General features: G+C 44.3%; 3 protein-coding genes across 7 annotated transcripts in view; 2 read left to right on the forward strand and 1 right to left on the reverse strand.

Annotated features, from left to right (window-relative positions):
• Positions 1 to 12,122, forward strand: part of NPAS2 (neuronal PAS domain protein 2) — a 107,090-nt gene extending 94,968 nt beyond the window's left edge. Inside the window, exons 17-21 of one of the 2 annotated variants that reach the window (XM_039548723.1) lie at positions 4,609 to 4,803; positions 6,140 to 6,309; positions 6,813 to 6,905; positions 9,277 to 9,463; positions 10,624 to 12,122. In XM_039548723.1, coding sequence (XP_039404657.1) covers positions 4,609 to 4,803; positions 6,140 to 6,309; positions 6,813 to 6,905; positions 9,277 to 9,463; positions 10,624 to 10,812 — 834 coding nt within the window. In that variant the 3' untranslated portion in view covers positions 10,813 to 12,122. Of the gene's footprint in view, positions 1 to 4,608; positions 5,836 to 6,139; positions 6,310 to 6,812; positions 6,906 to 9,276; positions 9,464 to 10,623 lie in introns of those variants that run through there. The other variant, XM_039548732.1, reaches the window with a different exon arrangement.
• A 2,413-nt stretch (positions 12,123 to 14,535) lies between these two features.
• RPL31 (ribosomal protein L31) lies at positions 14,536 to 19,638 on the forward strand. Its single transcript, XM_039548774.1, has 5 exons — positions 14,536 to 14,629; positions 15,227 to 15,343; positions 16,844 to 16,969; positions 18,941 to 19,053; positions 19,560 to 19,638. The coding sequence occupies exons 2-5, from the start codon at positions 15,237 to 15,239 to the stop codon at positions 19,589 to 19,591; spliced, it is 378 nt and encodes a 125-aa protein (XP_039404708.1). The 5' UTR covers positions 14,536 to 14,629; positions 15,227 to 15,236; the 3' UTR covers positions 19,592 to 19,638.
• A 535-nt stretch (positions 19,639 to 20,173) lies between these two features.
• The window catches only part of TBC1D8 (TBC1 domain family member 8), a 48,538-nt gene continuing 47,447 nt past the window's right edge, over positions 20,174 to 21,264 (reverse strand). For all 4 annotated transcript variants that reach the window (XM_039548740.1, XM_039548754.1, XM_019282852.3 and 1 more), the window contains one exon: positions 20,174 to 21,137. In XM_039548740.1, coding sequence (XP_039404674.1) covers positions 20,679 to 21,137 — 459 coding nt within the window. In that variant the 3' untranslated portion in view covers positions 20,174 to 20,678. The remainder of the gene's footprint in view (positions 21,138 to 21,264) is intronic.

Raw genomic sequence — 21,264 nt, forward strand, 5'->3', positions numbered from 1 at the left:
AGGTTTAGCTTCAGTGTGTTTCTTCTATTGCTTTTCTGCTGACTTTGATTAATGGGAAGAGAAAGTCTCCATGCAATTAACAGGTGTTCAGTTCAGAATCATGTCATATGTCTGAAACCTATTATTGTATTATGAATATCTAGAGACATGATATTCTAACTTCCTCTCTTTTTAACTGGGTGACAACCATTACTCTCTCCTGGTGAAGTCTTCAACAGTCATACACACTCTTTTTTTTTTCATCATTCAGGCAAAAATAGAATTTCAGAGCACATTCTTATATGCTGGAAACAGATTTTATTTTTAGAAAGCTGTCTCCTATATGCACTAGGGTGCATTTAACAGTCCAAAGACCATGGAACAGATTCTCAGATACACTCAGAGGGAGCTCACACAGAGAGAAGCAGAGGCCCAGGGGGTAAATGGTGGGTTGTTCTGTACTGCCCACCCCTTACCAGTTTGCAGCTCTGAGTTACACCATTTGGGTGATGCCCTCTCCCATGAAGACCGCACCAGGTTGGACCAAGTATTTTCAGACCATTACAAGTTCTCTGGTGTCAGTACCTACCATTTCTCAGCTTATTATAGATGCAGAACTGAGAGGCAGGGAGAATGGACGACAGCTTGGAAATGCAGGGGCTGCATATTTGCAATGCTGGATGGGGATCATCTGGCAATGCTGGATGGAAAATACATCCTCTGCATTTTGGGTGCTTTTTGGTCTCCTTAGAGCAATCAAACAAGGTGATGAGACGCGAGTGTTCACACTGACTCCTGGCCAGGGCCTTTTTATTCTCCCACTTTCTCTAGGTAAAAAAATAAAAAACACACAAAGAAATTACTGTTCTGTTGCAGGGAGAGATTAAGACCAGGAATTAATTTTGTCTTACTTGGCTAGGGGCAATTTGAAAGAAAGCCTCACACTTTTGCATGCAGCTCTTTTGTGACTCACAAGCAGCAAGGAGTAAACTGTTACATCAGAAATCCAACCACGTTCTTTGGCACACAGATTTCATCATTTAGGGAGCTGGATGTCTGCAGACATTGATCTGTGTCTACTATCAAAGCTAAAATGCATAGTAACAAACAGGGTACTATCAAGCACATTTCTGGTGTCTTTAATACACTGTGTAATAGAACTGTAAGCGTGGGGGAGTGATGTAGGCTGTCTGAGAAGGGGGAAGTGTTCCATGCTTTTCCCTTATTAGCTGATTTATTAACATATCATCCCCACTGGTCCACTCCCTTCCACACAGAATTGTACAGGTAGCTCCATGGAGAATTAAGCTCAATTTCCATTTCCTTCAGAGATCTTCAAAACTGACTACAGCAGTCCACCAAGAAATGCTTTCCCACCTGGACAGATGTTGAGCACAGTAGTTTGCATTAGAAACTGTTTGCAAGAGAAAGATGAAAGTATCAGGAGGGTTGCAGGCCCTGAATAAAAGTGCTCAAAACCCCATTAAATCCCTGTTACTGCTTTTCCCAACAATGAAGGACAAGAGCAGAAAGAGTAACCTCAGAAGTCTGAAGGATGCTGTGTCTGTTCTAGTTTGAACCGTCTAGCTAATGATTCACAGATGCAGAGGAAGGCAGAAAGGCTGAGCCTGACCAGCTTGCAAGAGCTACAATCAAGACCATCCACATCCACCCATCATTTGCAAAGCAGGCTCTCTTCGAAGTCAGTGAATCTCAGCTTCCCAATGCTGTGCTTCTCATCTTTACACATCTTACATAAAGAAAGAGTCTTGGTGCCTGTAATGATGACCCCAAAAGCTATAATCCCCTGATTATCCAAAGGACAGGTAGAGTCAAAGAGATGTTTTCCTCAGGATGTCTTGTCAGTGTGATTCAGCCATTAGTTGTAGGGCCCATCTGTCTTGGAATGAGGGGGCAGCAGTGTCAGAGGGTGCCTCCTCTCCCTTGCTGCTTTGCTGTGTATGTTAACAATCTGGCCAATTAAAAAATGTTTGCAAGATGCTTCACTGACCTTACAGTCCACAAAATCACCAACGAGACATGTCATTAGCAGCAATACAGTTAGGAGGCTGCTAATTTATCTAGTTAGACAGGGAAAGATTTTATTTTTTATGAAAAGGTTTCTCTTGTTATTTAAAGCTGCTGTATTTCTGTGTTTTGGGGGAATTCAGACAGGACTATCACAAAAGAGGAACATTATGAAAAACCACCATTAAGTTTTGTACAAATTAAGCTTTTAGGTTTAACTAGCAGGTGGAAATTCCATGCTTCGATCCTCTGTCAGGTTAACTCTTGTTTTGATAAGGCATTTTGAGTCTTCAGTTCTGCAGGGACACGGGCACCATTGCTTCCCACTCTGAGCTTGTTTTCTCCAGGTCATTTATGTCCAGAAGGTAACAATGCTGCTTTGGCCATTATAATGGCAACAGAGGGTCCCCAGGTATGAAACACTCAGAGCCCTCTCAGGGTACAAACATATGAACAAATGCAATTGGCCTACTGGGATAAACTTGGTTCTAAATTTATAGTGTGTTAGTTGCCAACCATTAACTGTGCACATTCTTACCCAGTGGCACACTCTGGTAATTGCAAAGTAGGTTACTCTGCTTTCTTTCAAGGATAAGCTCCTTGGCCTTCATCTGGAAGTGAGGTAAGCACACAGGGAGGTCCCTGCTAAATAAGTAGTTTGCTGCAAGTTCACACCCTGCCTGACATTTGCCTTGATAGATGTTGACTTTGCATTGGTTGAACTGAGTGTTTCTCCAGTGCCGTGCGCCACATACAAGGAGGACACTAAGGTAACCCTCCTAAAGGTGTCTTAATTTGCAGTGATCTGTCCAGTACCAGTGGGCTCACACTCCCCATCACCTTTTTGACATGCACCACTTGCTTTGCCTGTTCTGAATTTTATATCAAATTTTGTATCAATGGCAACCTGTTTCATTGCTAGGGCTAATCAAGTGAGTTCATGTACTAAACATGTCCAAAGCTTAGCTTCTATGTACAGAAAATAAACAAGAGAATGAATTTTCATGATTTTTGTCTTTGATTTATTCATAATAAGACCTATTTACTTGACAGAAGTTGTGAGACCATCTGTCTTTCTGATATGTAATGGCTCCAAACTCAGTGAGCAGTGTTTTTAAAAGAAAACACGGCGCTAGTTTCAGACCTGCTGCAAGCAGCAGCCCCAGCTCTCACTTGACCCATTTATTCCTATCAGACATCTCTGAGATGCGGTTAGCCTACAGCACCTGAAACAAGCTGTTGCTTTTCCTTAATTGCCCCCCTCTCCCAGCTGATTAATGTAAGCTTTGTCTGTACCTCTTCTCCTGAGTAAAATCTTGGCACACAGAAATTAATTAAAAATTTATCATATTTAAATAAACTGTGTTTTTAAAGCTAGATAAATAAGTACAAACATGATGGATCAAGCCATACTTTTTCAAGGAAAAGCAGTACATTATGCTGGGCTTTTGGAGAAAGGTATAGGCTTTTTCCAGGAAAAATTAGAGGGGACATGATAGTTTAGGGAATTGTTAATATAGCAATAAGCTGCAGAAAGGTGTACTAATTACTGGGCATACCTCAGATGTACTACTAGGCATGGGACTGATGGATGAATAATGAAGAGAATAATTGTGATTCTGATTTCATTTAAAACTTAAGTAGCTCCACTTAAATTAATGGAGTTCCACACATGTAGCAGTGGTGTGGAATCAGAATCAGATCCAAAAATTACATCAACTGTGTGGGATGTGTATCTCCATACAGTCCTTGGTGGCAGGAGGCTAGGTTTGAAATACTGCAAAGAGAGCTTGTAGCATTAATAATGCATAGTTTTAAAAGGTTACTTTTTCCTCTTTACAGCTGTAATAAAAGAAACAGCCCCTAGAAAAGCAAAAATTCCCAAGTCCTGTAACTTTTAAAGAAGAAAGCCTCATCTTGAAATGCAAGAATAGAGAGGACATCATTTACCGAAACACTAAGAGAGGAGCTGGTGGCTCTTTTGCACAAGTCAAATGCATGGCACAGTTAGGAAGAGCACCAGGTGACAGTTACCTGATGGGAAATCAGATAAATGACACTGACTGTCTGTTTACACATCCTCTCAATTACAAGGACATGGCCATTCAGCTTGGAGAGCTCTGGCCTGACTGTGGCCTCATTAAAAACATTCGACAACTCAGCAGGGTGTAAAGCGTTGAATTTCCAGATACAAATTCAAAGACAGCTCTGTCTGAAAGGCAGGTGGATTTTGTTGAAAGGAGAAACAAAAGGACTGAAAAGGCATGGAGTTACACTCTTCTCTTTGGTCAGGATGCCCGAGAACACAGTGAATGTACTGGGAACTGCTCTTATGAGGGCTGTGCCTGCCCCATGGAGAGAGGACTTGTACCTTCAAGACACATTTCACAAGTAATAGGTGTACTTGCAGAACAAGAAACTAGAGACAGCAGAGCTGTTAAATGTAGGAATGATAGGTAATTTCCAACTAACAGTAAATGTGTTATGAATCCAGAAATATGGTAACTTTATTTTAGAATGTATCTTTGGATTTACTTCTGTCACCTTTATTATTCATGACAGCTGGGCTATGTAAATAAACCCTCCCCTCTTCTTTTCCAGATGTTCTTACAGCAGCCGACAGTGTCCCTGAGCTTTAACAATACTCAGCAGCTGGACCCACAACAGCTACAGCAGAGGTCAGGGGCCATTTCTCAGCAGCAGCTTGTCCCCAGTCCTCAACTTCAAGGGCAAATCACATCTTCACAAACAACGAACCAGCAGGCACTGAGAGAAGCAAGTGTGATATCGAACCAGGTAATCATTTCTTTGAATAGAGAAGCATTTAGATGGAAAGGAGACACTGAGCTGTTATCAAGCAAGCAAAATAATGTCAGTCCTGTAGCTGTGCCTTTGCCTTCCCTTTCTTATTCTTCTGTATAAGGGCAGCCTATAAAAAGGGTTTCCCTACAGCATTTACCTTACTTTAAAGCCTTTTTTTAAGACCTCAGCCAGGAGAGTTACTTGAGCAGCTGTTTCAGCTTGAAAATGGAGCAGGGGGGCATGCGGAAGGTGTGGGTGACTTACTGTTCTTCAGGTGGTCCTGAAAGAAACCTGACTGACCACACTGGAAATTTGAAATAGTGAGATCTCTCAGAATACTTGCTCCCCGAGTCTAGTTGGACACCACCAACACAACAAAGCCTGTCTGCTGTGGTGGCACACAGAATACATTGAGATTCGTGTAAGACCCTCAGGTTGTGAACATTAACAGGTTCCTGCACAGCACAATAAAGTTGAGCCTGAGCAGTAACTGAGATCTGTGAAAGCTATTAGGTTTGGCACTGGATTTTTTGTTCATCCTGCTGGTTTCTCAGCATTTCCAGTGTTTGCTCTTCCACCCACCTGTTGCACCTCCCTTCACAGAAAACTGAGCTCCTGTTTCTGCTTCCTGATTGTGAGGCAAGCATAGCTGCATGATTGTCTTCAGAGCCCCCAGCTGTAGCTTTTCACTTCCTACATACCTGTGTTATAATGACTCTATTGGTAGAGAGTGTATCTGCATAATAAATACAGGACAAGGGGCAAGGGGCAGAAACTGATGCACAGCAAGTTCCACCAGAATATGAGGAAGAACTTCTTTATCACATGCGAGTGACCATGCACTGGAACAGGTTGCCCAGAGGGGGTGTGGAGTCCCCCTTGCAGGATTCAAGAACCGTCTGGACGTGATCCTGTGTATTGTGCTCTGGGATGACCCTGCTTGAGGAGGGAGGTCGGACCAGATGTCCCACTGTGGTTTCTTCCAACCGCTCCTGTTCTGTGATTCTGTGAAACAGAAAAAAAAAACCAAAACAAAAAACAAACAAACAAAAAAAACAACCGACCACATTTTTTTTCTTTGATCTTTTCCCATCATGGGACTTGGCGGCAGCTCCTCACGCCTAACTCTGCTCCCGCCTTCATGGGGGGTCGTTTGGGCAGTGCCTTCCCAGCGCCCCGGTCCCACGGGTTTGCCGGACGGCACGAGCGGGCCTGGGGCGGCCGCGGGCATGACAGTCGTTTCGCGTATGGTGACAGCAGCCCGGTGGCAGCACCGCCAGGCACTGGTGCCGAAGTCAGCCTGTCTCCCGGCTCTCCTCTTTTCTTGCAGGGCCCGAAGGCGGCGCGGAGCGCGGAGCTGGCGCCGGGCGGCGGCCGCGCCCCCCTTCGCACCGCGCCCGCGCCGTTCGCCTCAGGCGGCGGCCCCGCGGCGCCCCCTGGCGGCCTGTCCCGCGGCGGCGCCCCCGCGCCCGCCGGCTGCAGCCACGACCAGCAGCTCAGGTACGGGGGCACCGGGGCCGCGCTTGGCAAGGGCTGAGCTGCCGGCTTTGCTCAGCGGAAACAGCGATCACAGCGCACACCAGCTCCTGTGACTGGAGTCACACGGGTGGATTAGCACCCCCAGAGCGTAGCTGTCTAACCCCGTAGCGTTATGAAAACTGAAATCTTGCTGCTGGCTTTGAAGAGCACAAGGTGAATTTAACCAAAGTTGTAAAATATTATTCAAGTATCCATATACTTAGCAGATAATAATGATAAAAAATGTGGTTTATTAGGTGTATGTCAGGCACCCAGATCACCCCAGAGGGCAGGCTCTGCCCCAGCCTCTCCACCTTGCAGTGCTCAGGATGCTCCTGCCGCAGCCAGCAGGGCTGGGTCAGGCTCCCCACACTCAGCGTGGTGCCGTGCCTGCGAAAATGCCCTGTTTCTCTTTGCACAGTGTGGGATTTGTATGGTCCTTCTCTTCCAGCAATGTCACTTTTTTTTTTTCCCTCATGTGCTAGATTGTTGCTTAGCCAGCCTATTCAGCCCATGATGCCTGGCTCCTGTAATGCAAGACACCCTTCAGACCTCAGCATGGCGGGATCCCAGGCTAAGTATGTGCCTTGTCGAAGATAAAACATCAAAGTTGCTTTTGAGGGGAAGTAGCCTTCTTTTGTAAGATGACGAAGTAGTTATAAATATTGGGAATGTGTTTCTGTGCTGAGCCTGCCTTCTGGCGTCAGGGTCAGCCTTACCCTGCCTGGTCACATCAAGAAGGATGACAGAGAGAAACACAATGTGCCAGGGGCGTTTTAACAAGCCATGGCTGGGGGAATATTTGTCCCTCACATGCTGCCTGCTTCAGCACTAGAATTTCTGATCCACCAAGGTAAATGTGAGAGAGAAAGTCAGCACTGGCCTAGTTATTTGACTGGTGCCAAGAAAGCCTCAGCTCAGTTGTTTTGTCCCCTCAAAACTTAGATGAAGGAAGCAGACCACACTGGTCAAAATATACCCTTTTTTTTAAGCTGTTTTTGGTCACTGTACTTAATTGTGAACTGCTAAAATAATAAGCAACTGATTGCACATCATTTCTGTAAAAATAATTCTTTTTACAAAACAGTATTCTTCTAATGTTATCTCAGGAATTCAGTACTTCTTTTTTTAAGCAACACTATTGGTGTTTAAGATTATCTTGAGTTAATTTGTCAAATGTAAACATTGTAGCTCTGCTTTTAAGCCTCTGAATAAAAGAGGCCTTATTTGCAAAGATGCATATCCTAGTTCATGTAGACTTCCTGACTCGTGGGACCCTTTTATAGGAGCTCACATCCTCGTACAAGTACCCAGACTGTAGCATTTCTGACTAAACCCTAATGTTGAACAGCTGTTGAGTGAACACATGCCACACTATGATCTCATCACCCTTTACAGGATAAACAGAATTAGGCTGGTTTGGCAATAGTTCCATTGTGGTTTTGCCCACAGCCTTCCACAAAACAACACATATTTAAGCTTTGCTATGCAAAAGCAGAATGGCAAGAGGAGATGAGCATTTAGTTTCTGTCCCATCCCTCATTCCAGAGGGTTTCTAGAGGCTTCTTCTGTTCCTAGAGTGGGGCTCACTGTGATGGGAACTGCTGATCGTACTTGGCAATATGTGTATGAGCAGCTTAAGAAGTAATCAACCCTAGCCATGTTTCTGCAAGAGATCACCACCCCCCAGGCAGTCACAGGGGAGCACAGGCAGCAGGACAGGAGGTGCATTTGCTTCTCCCTTGCTGCAGTTCAGGGCTCAGCATACTAAAACAGAATCAAAGGCCATTTGGTTTAATGAGCCTGGGACGTGAATGCTGTGGCTGAAGACAAGACATGCATAAACCAGAATCTTTAATGAATCTAAAATGTGATCTGGATTTTGAGGTGAGATGTATTCTTTCCTCCAAGTCCAGCTCATGCACAGAGTAAGGGAAAGCAGTGCTGCCAATAGTGCTGTTGCTCATATTAGCAGGTCCTATGCACAGGAATCATTTGTTGAGAGTTTGGGAGGTTTCAGCTGCAGAAGAGAAGGCCCAAGGACAGCAGCCTTCCAGTATCTAAAAGAGGGTACAGGAGAGAAGGGGAGGGACTTTTTACAAGGGTGTATAGGGATAGGACAAAAGGCAATGAATTTAAATTAAAAGAGGGCAAGTTTAGATTAGATATTAGGAAGAAATTCTTTACTGTGAGGGTGGTGAGGCACTGGAACAGGTTGTCCAGAGAAGTGGTAGATGCCCCATCCCTGAAAGTGTTCAAAGCCAGGTTGGATGGGGCTCTGAGCAACCTGGTGTAGTGGAAGGTGTCCCTGCCCATGGGAGGGAGGTTGGCACTAGATGGTCTTTAAGGTCCTTTCCAACCCAAATCATTCTGTGATTCTATGAATTAGGAAGACTAGGGATTGCCATCCCTATTCTAAGAGAAGACTGTGGAGATACTTACAGCTTTTTACCAGCTAGGCTCATAGTTCAGTGCCTTAGAAAGCCTCGGGCAGCCTAGAGAGGTAGCACGGGCAATCCAGCATTTCAGTAGCTCTAAAGCGGCGATAGTAGCTGCAAAGCTGATACCACCAGTAGAAGCAAAGAGGGAGAAATACAGCTTTTGGTTGCCAATTCCTGCAATTAGAAGCTTCCAAATAGAAACAGAGACAAGATGTTCGCAGAAAGGGTGCAAGCCAAAGAGGGCGGGCCCCCCTCTTGGTCCTTTCTTTTATTCGGAGAAGGGGAAAGGGGAGGACTGGGGGCGGACCCGGGGTGACCGGCCAATCAGACACTGCTAAAGAGTCTGAGTTACATTTGGGTTTTGCCCGCGCTTGGAACAAAGGGGTTCAGAGCACATGGCAGAGGCAAGTCTCTTGGGGAGGGGGAAGGGAAGCTCGGAACAGGCAGCAACAGAAGACCTTTGTTTCCAACATTTTTTTCTTGATTGTTTCACTTCTTTCTTCCATAGGTATTCTCAAACCCAACAAATGTTTCAAAGTTTGGAAGTGCAGACTTCCAGCAGCAGCTCTCCAATCGTACTGATGGGACAAGCAGTGTTAAACCAAGGGTTCACCACTAGCCCTCCTTCCCAGCCATCCTCTTTGCCACCTATGCAACTCCAGCACCAACAGCATCAGCAACAACGCTACCTGCAGGTAGGACAAAGAGGATGATGTATAAAGTGTACACACAGAGTAATAAGGTGAGTGGACTCTGCAAATGGAGCCCCAGGTTTCTGCTGGAGCCTGATCCTGGCAGAAATGTCCATTTAAGAGATTCTGACATGTGACACACTGCTACAGTGCTCTGTACCAGTACAGCAAGGGAGCAGTGGGAACAGTCAGAATATTTAAAAGGAAATTACTAATTCTGTACATTTGAAAGCATAATCAGATTATCTTGGATATATTTAAAGCTTATTTCTAGCTGGAGAAAATCAATGCCTTAGGATTTGTTCTGTACTCTTTATTCAGTATAAAATTTGCTTAGTTTACAAGTCGAAAGATGATTTTTAATTACCAGCATCAATATAAAATAGATCTGGATCAGATATCTGGATCCCTTCAGGAAACTAACATATTTTTTCAACCCCACAAGGCAAAGAAGATAAAGTGGAGCACATTGCCTGGAAGAACCAGGTGATTTGAAGATGTAAAAATACTTATTTTTTGACCTAATTCAACACATACTAAAGCAAAGGGGGGAAATGAGGTGTCTCTGTATTAGTTCAACAGGAGCTGAACTGAGTCTATAAAACCTGGTCACATGTCCACTGGCATCACTGAAAGAGTATAACCAACCTCAAATGATTAAACTCTTGTTATTGAAATGAAATTCTTATCATAGGCAAGAATTAATGAAAAAAAGTATGGCAGATACTGTTTCCAATAAAGGATCTGCAAAATTCACATCAACTTCAACACTGCAAGGTCACACCCTACTGTAAGCTCACGAAAAGGAAGGGCTGGAAGGGACAGCATGAGGCACGTTAGGATCCTGTTTCATTTCTGCCATCCATCCGTGTCATTTCTGACATGTTCACCCACCCGGTTCCTAAACAGGCTTTTCAGGATAACCTGCAAATCCCAGGCAGTGCATTCCCGTGAGAAAACCTTCTCAATGCCTAATTGGAATGTTCTTTGTTGCAATTTATGTCCATTCCTTCTAGCATTAGTTAAGCTAACCTCATCCCAAACAGCTCCAGAAATAAAAGCCAGAAAACCAGTAGTATTTTTAAGCATCCTGTACACTGAGGACAAAGAGCATTAACATGTGAAAGAATCAAACACTGTGATAAATTTTATTTTATCTGTAGGTGCAAACACCAAGTTCTTTGCACAATGAACAACCCGATTCTTTGCTCCTGCCATCTTACTCACCACAGCAAGGAAATATTGGGTATCATCAGACACAGCAGCAGCAACAACAACAACAACAACAACTAACATCAAGAAGAAGGAATAGTTTGTCAGAATCATCAAATTTACCACAGCCACTGCGATAGAGTCCCACCAGCACAATCAATGCACGATTAGCTTTAACCAATGGGCACATGGGGCAGAAGAGAATGACTGTACTTACTGTTCTGGCTTTTGCACAAGCATTTCTTTCCAAGCTCTATGACAGAAGTATGCCCAGAGCGCAGACTGCCACAGACAGTGCATTCACGGCACACTGGCTTCCGTTTGCGCTGTGTCATGAGCACAGGATGTACTGACAGAGCAAAATAAAAAGGAGCACTATCCTGTGCAGCTTCCATCACCACTGGGTGCATAGGAAGAGGCGTTCAATCCCGGCATGTCACTCTGGAAGCCATCTGGCAATTCAAAAGACTGTCGACAGACTCATGAGGTACTTGGCCTTCACTGTTTCAGTTCTTCTTTTGTGTATGAAAAGCACTGCGTCAAAGGTCTATTGAGGAGAGAACAAGAGATTATTTTTATTATGATTATTGTTATTATTTTGCACAACTGCACAGAGGACAAAACCTAGGCACTTTCTGTAAAGAGAAGTTTGTTTCTTTATTCTTGTGGCCAAATTAGCACATCCAATGGAGGAGAAAGTCCAGCCATTGGTGAAGATGGTCTACAGCTCATAACCCTTGATTTAGAATCTGAAAAGTATTATGCAGCTTACCCTAACTGTTCTTCATTAGTAAAAACCAACCAACCAAAAAAGAAAACCCACACTGGACTGTTTCCTACGTGAATTGTGATTGCAAAGGAGAACTCAAATTGTAAGCACAATCATGCAACTCTCCAATAGTACAACATGAATCCTTCTTCAGCCTAAACTCACCCACTCCAGGTCTCTGAGAAATATGCACTGTGTTTTGGCCCACTGACTCGGGATGCTGCAGACTATTACATATCTCTTTCATTATAACATTTAGGATTAAATTTTCCTTTGGAGGGAAAAAAAGAAAATGCACTTTTCGCTTTTTTTGTATGTTTTCCGTTGATATGTTTCTAAGAAAGATTTTATGTAATTATTAAATAAAAAGTAGTGTATTGTACAGCTGTTGTAATAATGACCTATTTCTATATAAAATAAAATTATATGGAATTATGTGGAAATTATTTTGTATATGAAATATCAACTCATTTCACAAGTATAAAGATTGTGCTTGTGCTTTTTTGTGAGTGGGTATTTTGTAATAAACTAATGAATTAGAAATGTTTTTGTGAAGGGAACTACTGTTTCATGCTATATACAACTCAAACTATTATTTTTTCCATTTAATGATGGACACTTGTCTTTATTTGTAGAATAAAATAAAATAGCCAAAAGGCTTTATTGCAGGAATTGCACACATTTTCCTGTGACTGTCGAACTATGTGATTCACTTTAGACTTTTAATCTTAGCCACAGACTTGAATGGTGTTTGGCACCCAGTTAGCAAAACCAAGTATTATCCCTTGGAATTTTTGTCATGGCATAGACACTGAGAATGAAAGCTCAGGAAGTTGTATTAGCTGCAAGTGAAGACAGCTCATTTTAAGCACCTTTAAAACTTTGAGCACCTTTAAAGACCTCAGGCAGCTTTGTACTTCCAACCAAAGAGTTCTATATTAGCACAAAACAGATCTGTGACTCAGCACACACCAGGGTTTTGACCCATGTCCAACTTCAGTGTTTTAAGACACCGCTGTCCTGAGTTTTGGGACACATCTCCTCTGGAGTACTCACCCTGTAGACAGTCGAGTTTCCACTTTAGCATCCTCGTGCAGACTCCTTTTCACATTAAATTCAAACTGACTACAGGATGGAGCAGCCAAGGTACAGGTTTGCTTTCCCTCTGCAGACAGGGAGAACCTCCAACACAGATGGAGGTGGGTAACGAGCACAAGAATGTGTTCATTCCCCTCAGTAAGACTGAAAGGGGATGGCTCTCAGGGCAGCTTGCAGCCACTGGAGCCAGCATTAGCTTCAACAAAGTGCACACATGGCCTTCCCTCCCTTGAGTATCAAGGATCCCATCAGCAGGGCCCACATGTTCTGGTTTATATGCCATAGGGGAACAATGGAGATAACTGGGCTGGGAGCTGGAAGTTGTGAAAGTAAGCTCTCATGGAAATGAAAAAAAGCTTATTTGCCCTGAGTTCTGAAAAGCTAGAAGTCTCCTAAAGAAAATCCATTGACAAAATTACCCTGATGATTCAATTGCAAGACTGGGTGGTAGCACTGATGGGTGCATGTGTATTTCAGTCCATACAATCCGTCATTGGGAGAGGATTGAGGGAATCAAGTATCTGGTCTCTAAGAAAGTGTTTTTACTGCTACCTTTAGGTACCAGGGTGAATTAGCCTGCTCATCCCTTTAAATTCTTGTGTTCAGTGAAGCAAGAGTGACCCCACCAGATGAAGATTAGAAAGCTAAACTTGAAGGTTTCACTTAATGTCTGAAGGAACCTCTCTCTTTTCATTAACTATAGACAAACCTAAGCAAAGGCCAGTTGGCTAAGACAGAGGCTAACTTCATAAACCCCAGCCACTCCTGGGAAAGGAGGGGACAAATCTGTAAGCCCAAAGTTCATGCAGGAAGAGGTAATGAAGGAATAAGAGCACCTCAGAGGAAATACTTGTGGAAGTAGCAGTTGATGGATCTCTACTATGACAGAAGATACAGGAAGGGAAAATTCCTTTAAGAATTTGTTCTACTCTCAGGGATTATAAACCCACATGTCTCCCAGTTGCCAGTGGTATGTCCAAACCAAACTCAGCCTTGGAGCAAACACAAACACTTTCTAAAACCAGTGGCACTGTAAGCTTTTAACAGGGAGATGCTGTAGATAGGGTAGGGTTGCCTTCTAAGCTGGTTTAATACATTGTTTGGAAGGATACAGAGAGCTCACAAGAGCAGATTTATGTCAATACCTAGTTTTTCATGCTTTCCCCATACACACATTCCGGTTTGGGATTATTGCCCTTGTTCTCTGTTGCACACACAAGGCAACGCCAGTCCTCACAGAGCTGGGGTGTTCTAGTTCATTATAGCCAACACCCAGCTTGTTCCAACATAATCCCTTAGGTTTTCCGGGCAGGTGAGATGGTTACATCAGGCTACTGCCCCACGCCGGGATGCCTCGGTTCTGTCTCGGGAACAAGAGCTCCAGATCTGCGGGAGGCAAAATGCTTCTTGGAAGCACCAGTGCGCCAAGCCGAGCTCCCCACACACCACTCCAAGGAAAAGAGAGACCCTACAGAGGGAGCGGGCGGGCGGGCACTGAACATTCCCGGTCCGGGCACACACTGACACCGCCCCAAAGACCATCCCCGGTCCGGGCACACACTGACACTGCTCCCAGTGAACATTCCCGGTCCGGGCACACCCAGACACCGCTCCCAGTGAACATCCCCGGTCCGGGCACACACTGACACCGCTCCCAGGGAACATCCCCGGTCCGGGCACACACTGACACCGCTCCCAGGGAACATCCCCGGTCCGGGCACACACTGACACCGCTCCCAGTGAACATCCCCGGTCCGGGCACACACTGACATCGCTCCCAGAGAACACCCCCCGTCCGGGCACACACTGACACTGCTCCCAGTGAACATCCCGGGTCCGGCACACACTGACACCGCTCCCAGGGAACATCCCGGGTCCGGCACACACTGACACCGCCCCAAAGACCATCTCCGGTCCAGGCACACACTGACACCGCTCCCAGGGAACATCCCGGGTCCGGGCACACGCTGACACCGCCCCCCAGGCAGCCCCGCCCGCCGCCGGCGCAGTCGCCTCTCAGCCTCATCCCGGAAGAGCTCCTGTTTCCCAGCGTGCCGCGCGCGCTCCTTTCCGGCCTGAGCCCGGGCAGGGTGAGTGTGGGCGCGGGTTTGTCCCGCAGAATCCGCCTCCATCCTCCGCGGAGACCCCGCAGCGCGGCGGGAACGCGGCCCGGCCCGGCAAGGGGGGCGGCCCGGCAAGGGAGGCACCGCGTGGGATCTCCCGGCGCGTCCGTGTTTGGCGGGAATGGGGCCCGTGTTCTGCCCTCCCCAGGCCCGGGGAGGCCTGCGGGACTCATGGGACGGGGATACGGCCCGTGCTGTTGCCCCTGGGAGGAGCCGCTTTGGCACCGTCGTGTTCATTCCGGGACGGGCTGAGCTGCCCTCCTGGGTCGCCTTGCGGAAGGAGGGGGTTTGGGGCTGGCCAGGAGGCCGGTGTTAATGCGAGGTGGTCGAAGAGTCTCAGATGTGCTTCCTGCTCCTCTCAGGGAGATGGAAGTAAAGCATCTGTGATGCTGGAAGGTTGCTGCGTGAAGCCCGCGACTAGTGCGACCCCGGGGGTTAATTAAGCTTAGGTTTAGGTTTCTGAATGTGGGAGTTGTGGGGTTTGTAAGGGGCTGGGGACGGCGGGAGGGAAGGGGACGGGGAAGGTCCGAGGTCTGCGTTTGATGTGTGCACGGTGCCTTTCAGGGTCGCTGAGATGGCTCCCGCAAAGAAAGGCGGCGAGAAGAAAAAGGGCCGCTCTGCCATCAACGAGGTAGTAACTCGGGAATACACCATCAACATTCACAAGCGGATCCATGGCGTGTAAGTTCTTTCTATCAGCGAAATTCGCCTTCTGTGAAGAGGCATTTGGAAGTGGGTTCAGTACGTTTTAAAGGGCAGAGAAGGGCTGTCCTTACAGCATGGTGTTTGTGGTCCCTTGTGCCTCGGTTGTGTCCCGAGGCAGCAGCTCTGTACCTGTGCAACGCCAGACTTGGCTTGTGGCTGTCAGGAACAAGCCTGCTTCTGTGATTGTGAGTGTTCCAGAACTTAAATTGAACTTAGGTTGATTTACTTCTGTGCACAAGTTGTCGTTCTTTCCCAAGCAAGTGCTTAGACTTCAGGCTACCGAGAACATTTCAGAAATTTAATACTGCTGTAATCAAATGGTTGGCTTCATGTTTAACACGAAATTGTGTGAGGTGTAAACTGGGATATGATTTGGGTTAAAGGATATTTGTTGTGTGTAGGTAAGAGTAGCTTTTTAATCAACCGAATGCTGAACCTCATGAAACTGTTGTGGAGAAGTGCTTCAGAAGAAACTGCATTGCCCTTGAATTCTGAGTATGCCTGCAGTCACATGGAAGACACCATCCAAATCCAAACAATTGGTGCAGTGGCTAAAGTTAACATGGGATAGGAGAGAAATGAGGCAGTGGAGTATTGCAAAACCGCGGCTGAGAATGGGAGATAGTGGTACTCTTCAAATGGCATTAAGATGTTCTGGCCTTGCGTATTGATTGGCAGTTCAGTCTGTTTTAATGCTGATGATCATGATGTCCACTTTTCTTTTGGGGCATGATATGCTAGAGCTGAAATGCTTTTTATTTAGCACATTTCTAGCACAAAGTATCAACAGCAGCATACACATAGTATAACTGAATATAACCCACTGTGGGACGTCAGGCACTACTGGCACAGCCCCGTGTCACAGTGTGGGTGTAATTACATATGGCAAAATGCTCATGGTGCAGCTCTTACTTCTGTTGTGAATGCCCAGTCCTGCAGGATCTGGCCATAATGGGCATGAGACTGGGGGAAAAAACCAGTTCTCATGGTGGTATTGGTGCAGTCCTGATAGCATGAAAGAAAGCAACCATCAAGTACTGTTCAGCAAAAGCTGATACTGAGAATAACATCAATTTTGTTCTTCTGCTGTTTATTTCAATACTGATACAGTTCAGTCATGTTTATGTTATTATCATTGCACTGCTTTTCTCATAGGGCTTTTATTCAGAGTGTCTGTGAAACTTCTGATCTCTTCAGTGTTACTGAGATATTGAAACTTGTTGACATTAAAATGAAGGCTTAAGATCCAGGAGATCTTGTGATTGCAAAATTTTACTGAAAATATTCTACCTAAGTATAAGTGGTTTCTATTAAAAGTTACCAGCTGCCTGACAGGGTAAAGGTCCAGTTGTGCTGGTACAACTGTTAGTCTGCTCTTTAACACAATGCTTTGGGTTGTATGGAGAACACATGCAACGAGTGTCTAGTGCTCACAGTGTCCTGAAGTTAAAGAAGTGACTCTTGTGTGTGTCCCAGGGGCTTCAAGAAGCGAGCACCACGCGCTCTCAAGGAAATCCGTAAATTTGCGATGAAGGAGATGGGTACTCCTGATGTTCGCATTGATACCAGACTGAACAAAGCGGTCTGGGCTAAAGGAATAAGGTGGGTTTTTGCAGTTTTCCTTACTGGGTGAGGAAGGACACCAAGGATTGGGAAAAAACTATATACTTCTTGCAGTGTTTGCATTTTCTTTGCAAATGCTTCCTTCTTGCGGTATATGCACCAACCTAATCTTTCTGTCACCTCTGTGTTCTGGTCAGCTTTCCTGGGGTATTTGTAACAGAGCTTTGGTAAACTCTGGGATTAAAAGAACTTCCTTCTACTTCTAATAAGAATAAAGCAAAAGAAGGAATGCAAGTTTGGGGGTGGAGGGCAGGGAAGAGAAAGGATTGGGATATTGTAATACTGTAGTACCTTGATCCCTGTTGTAGCAGACAGTTTTTATAAACCTGAGCTTTTAGTGATACCTACAGTCCCAGGCTGTGTCTGGGATATGTCTAGTGTATCTGAACAGGATTAGGTTTTGAAGCATGCTGAACTGATAAATGCTGCACCAAAGGAGGTGTGTTTTAAACAGGGCCATTAATCTTTTCTTGTAAGTACAAATAAATAAGTCATTTGGGGACCAAAAACTACAACTTTTTGTTAAATCACTGCTACAAAGGCAGCTGATTTGACATATGTAAAGATGGTCCAAAAGAACTCCTGTGAGGAGTGGGACCTCTTAAACTCTAAAAAAAGGTTGACTGATCTGGATTGCTGCTTTGAGAGATGCACTGGATACCCGTGGATTTAAACCATATCTTCTGGGAACTGGGTCCGTAAGTCTAGTCTATGACATACATAGAATGCTTTGCCTGGCATTGTGTTTCCCACCTTTCCTTCAAAAAGCAGAGTGGGAAGATGAGACCGAGTTACTGGGTCTTACAGGCAGGGGTTCTCTGTCCTCCCTGTTAAACTGCCCAGTATGTAAGGAGTGAAGAAGTAGCAATGTAACCAGGAGAGAGCATAACTCCAGAGCTTCGTAGGGAGGCTGCTAACCAAGACTTCCTCATGTTAACTGGTAAATGTGAAGTCTGTGGAGCAAGGAATCATCATATCTGTCTTTCCAGTGTGAGTGCAGTTTTTTACTAGTTAAAAAACATAATGTATGCAAAGTAAAATACCTTCCTCTGGAAGGATCAGCAGAGGCTAAAATCACTATGTTGCCTGGTAAGATAGTGGTCTACATAAAGTAGTGAAAAATGCTTTTGACTTTGACAAGAAGGGAGTAAAGGAGAGCAAGTTCCTGTGTCTTAAATTTCTATGTCCACTGCTCTTGAAAAGGTACAGCAGGGAGGAGGAAGTTCCTTCAGATTTCTGTGGAGCAAAGTAGTCTGAGCAGGAGTTTCCTAAAATCTTGAGTTCCTCTGAGGTGGCAGGTTATGTGAAAAACGGTGTGGAAAATAAATTTTGTGCCATCCTTCAACAGTGTATTTTGGGCATTATTGGGTGAGAACACTAAGCTATTACAAACAAAATCATCTGAACAATTTAGTTGTTATTCCATGGGCTTTGTTAGGAAGAAATGATGATCAGTTTTGTGCCCATAAGTAAGACCTAGGTTCAGGCCTGATGCTCACTATAATTTCCACGATTTCTGGCATAAAGATTAGGCAATACTCTGACTTTTGACAGAGTCCTTGGGCTTTCAAGGTAGATTGTTGGGGTTTTTCCTCACTATCTTACATTGTAGTAAGAAGTGCTTGTTAGTAACAGCTGCTTGCTGATCATGTTCACTTGCTGATCATCTTCATGATGTATTTCCTCAGTAGTGGACTGATGATGCACTTCTGACTTTATGCTCCTACTGGATTATGAATTCATCTTACTCAAGGCTCAGTTAAATTTTACCTTCTAACTTTAATAAAACCAAACCAAACCAAAAAAAAAATAGCTCCTCTAAGGCAAACAGTACAATCTCTTAAAGTACAAGATTTTGCTCTTGCTATGATGCTGAGAAAGAACTTTCCTATGAATTCACGGGTTTCAATACAGACTTTACTGAAAATTAATCTGCCATCTTAATTTTAGGAATGTTCCTTACCGTATCCGCGTGCGTTTGTCCAGAAAGCGCAATGAGGATGAGGATTCACCCAACAAGCTGTACACTCTGGTTACCTATGTACCAGTCACAACATTCAAAGGTAAGGAAGGTTCCATGCATCTCCCATGCCGTGTTTGAACAAGAAGCAAAGCAGGACAGCTCCTCCTGCATTGCAAAATTCAGGTGAAAAGAACACTGCAAGAGTGAAACCACTGGCTTAACTGTAGAGAACAGAGCTGCTGGTTTGCCTGCTCCATATTAAAAAAAAAGTACAGAATTTAGTGAAATGATCATGTAAATTTTGAGAGATTGAAAAACACTGGCCATTGTTGTTAGGGTAGTTCTAAGGTTTGTTTTCCCATGTAAAGCCTATTCTCTGATGTCAAAAACTCAGGCAGGTTGAGCCCTTTCTGCTTGTCATCTGAGAAAAAAAATTCCATAACTACAAGTAAGTTTTTGTTTTAACGTTTGGAGAAATACTTGCCTATATAGTTTGCTCTTCCAGAAGCAAGATAGCAAACTAGCCTTGAAACAGTAGGTGTACTTCCTTGGGAAGTCTTCCATATATATATATAACAGGTGTTGATGAAATGTCTTGTTTTGCAGGTCTACAGACAGTCAATGTGGATGAAAATTAAACAGATTTTCATTACAATAAAAAGATAAAAAGAAAATATATTCTTAAGTTGTTGTTTTTATTGTCCAGTCTGTTCAGGCTCTCAACTGTGAAGCATTGAGTTGGAACAGGTACCAGCCTTTTAAAGTATCTTGCTTTCTTTGAATTTGAACACAATGGTGTAATTTTGTTAATTAAAGATACACTAGACTTATGTTACATGTGAATGGAATAAGGAGATTCAAATGTTCTTTGTGGGTCCTGGTAGGTTTGTTTTGTTCTGGGTATTTTGTTCTGGTATGTAATGACCCTTTACACAGGTATTTTAAGTTAAGGCCAAGTTTGTTTAAAAACAAATCAAGAAAAACTCATCCAAAACTGATAGATCAATATTTCATGTATGTAATCTCATGTGAATGATGTGCCACACTGGCCTCTTAGGCAGACTCAGTGGGCTTCTCCCAGAGCAGCTCTGTGTGCTACATGGAAACGGGGTTCCAATTAGTGAAATAATTGTGATCATGCTACCTCAGGGTATTTGTTTAATGCACTAGGGACTAAAGGCACTTAGCTTCCCCAAATCAGTGAATACTGTCAATGCCAGTCTTGTAAAAAAGGGTTTATTGAAAAGTGCATGTTTTCACAGACCTATATGAGAAGCACAGTCCATGTACACTTAACATTTCAGCAAGACATAAAAATTGGAATACAATCAAATATATTAAAATAGTTTCAATTACCAGCATTGAAACAGTTTTCAGTATTAGTGCAAAAAAAGGCAACCAAAACAAACTGTGGACAGCAGATGAGAAGTGTTTTCCCCTGCTTAAAAAAAATAGACAACTGGAGCCAGCCTCTGCTCTCCCAGTGCGGAAGAGAGCTTCAGTGTCTTCACACTGTAGACAGATGTTTCCTTTTACATTCAAAACAAGAACATAATAAGTCAATGGCACAAAACAAACCTACACACCCTTTTAGCTTTTAAAGCTCTTGAACTGAAAACCACAGACCAACAAATTGTTTACCAGAAGTCCACTGCTAACTGAAAGCCTTTTACAGTATGTCCTTTGGCATAATTTCAGTGCATTTCATTTTTGAGATGTTTGCTGCTACTGCGTGCTTGGTTTTGCATGTTCACTCTGTGACTGGCAGCTCAGTCCATTTGTTCTGAGACTGTATTGATTTAGCTTTGCATTCTCAAGCTTTGGTTTCAGTTCTAAGGGTTTTTCAAAGAAGTTAACTAATGATTGTTCGGTCAAGAGGGAGGCTAAAATATGTTCAAAAGAGACAGTCCAGTCCCCCTCAGTCGCAGGTGAAGGTTGAGAGTCTTTGTGAGGGGTCTTCACAGTGTCAGTAAAAACAGCATCCTGGTCTGAAGTGGAGGCCTCGGGCTGTAAGTCCTCGGTGAACTCATCTGATCCACTCCCCAGGCTGATGCTCCTTTGTCCTACTTCTCCAATCTGAAGTAACAGTGTGGTCACAGTGGCAATGGCTTGATACAAATCATTCTCCTCTGGATCTTCATGAAACATGCTATACAACGTTTTGCAGAACTGAATGAACTCCCTCTGTAAAGGATGAAAAACCAGCATCAAAGTCCTGAACAGCCATGCTAAGGATCACTGCAGGAGTCAGGTGCAGCCCGGTAGTGCAAAGGCAGGTGGAATGCTGTGTACATTTATATGCTCTTCTATA

This window comes from Corvus cornix, chromosome 1, assembly GCF_000738735.6.
Source record: "Corvus cornix cornix isolate S_Up_H32 chromosome 1, ASM73873v5, whole genome shotgun sequence".
Classification (NCBI taxonomy): domain Eukaryota; kingdom Metazoa; phylum Chordata; class Aves; order Passeriformes; family Corvidae; genus Corvus; species Corvus cornix.

Excerpts from the sequence above, each read along its gene's own strand:
- RPL31 (XM_039548774.1), top strand. The coding sequence starts at position 15,237 with ATGGCTCCCGCAAAGAAAGGCGGCGAGAAGAAAAAGGGCCGCTCTGCC. Across the intron at positions 15,344-16,843 it reads CACAAGCGGATCCATGGCGT|GGGCTTCAAGAAGCGAGCAC; the intron begins GTAAGTTCTTTC and ends TGTGTGTCCCAG. Across the intron at positions 16,970-18,940 it reads GTCTGGGCTAAAGGAATAAG|GAATGTTCCTTACCGTATCC; the intron begins GTGGGTTTTTGC and ends TCTTAATTTTAG.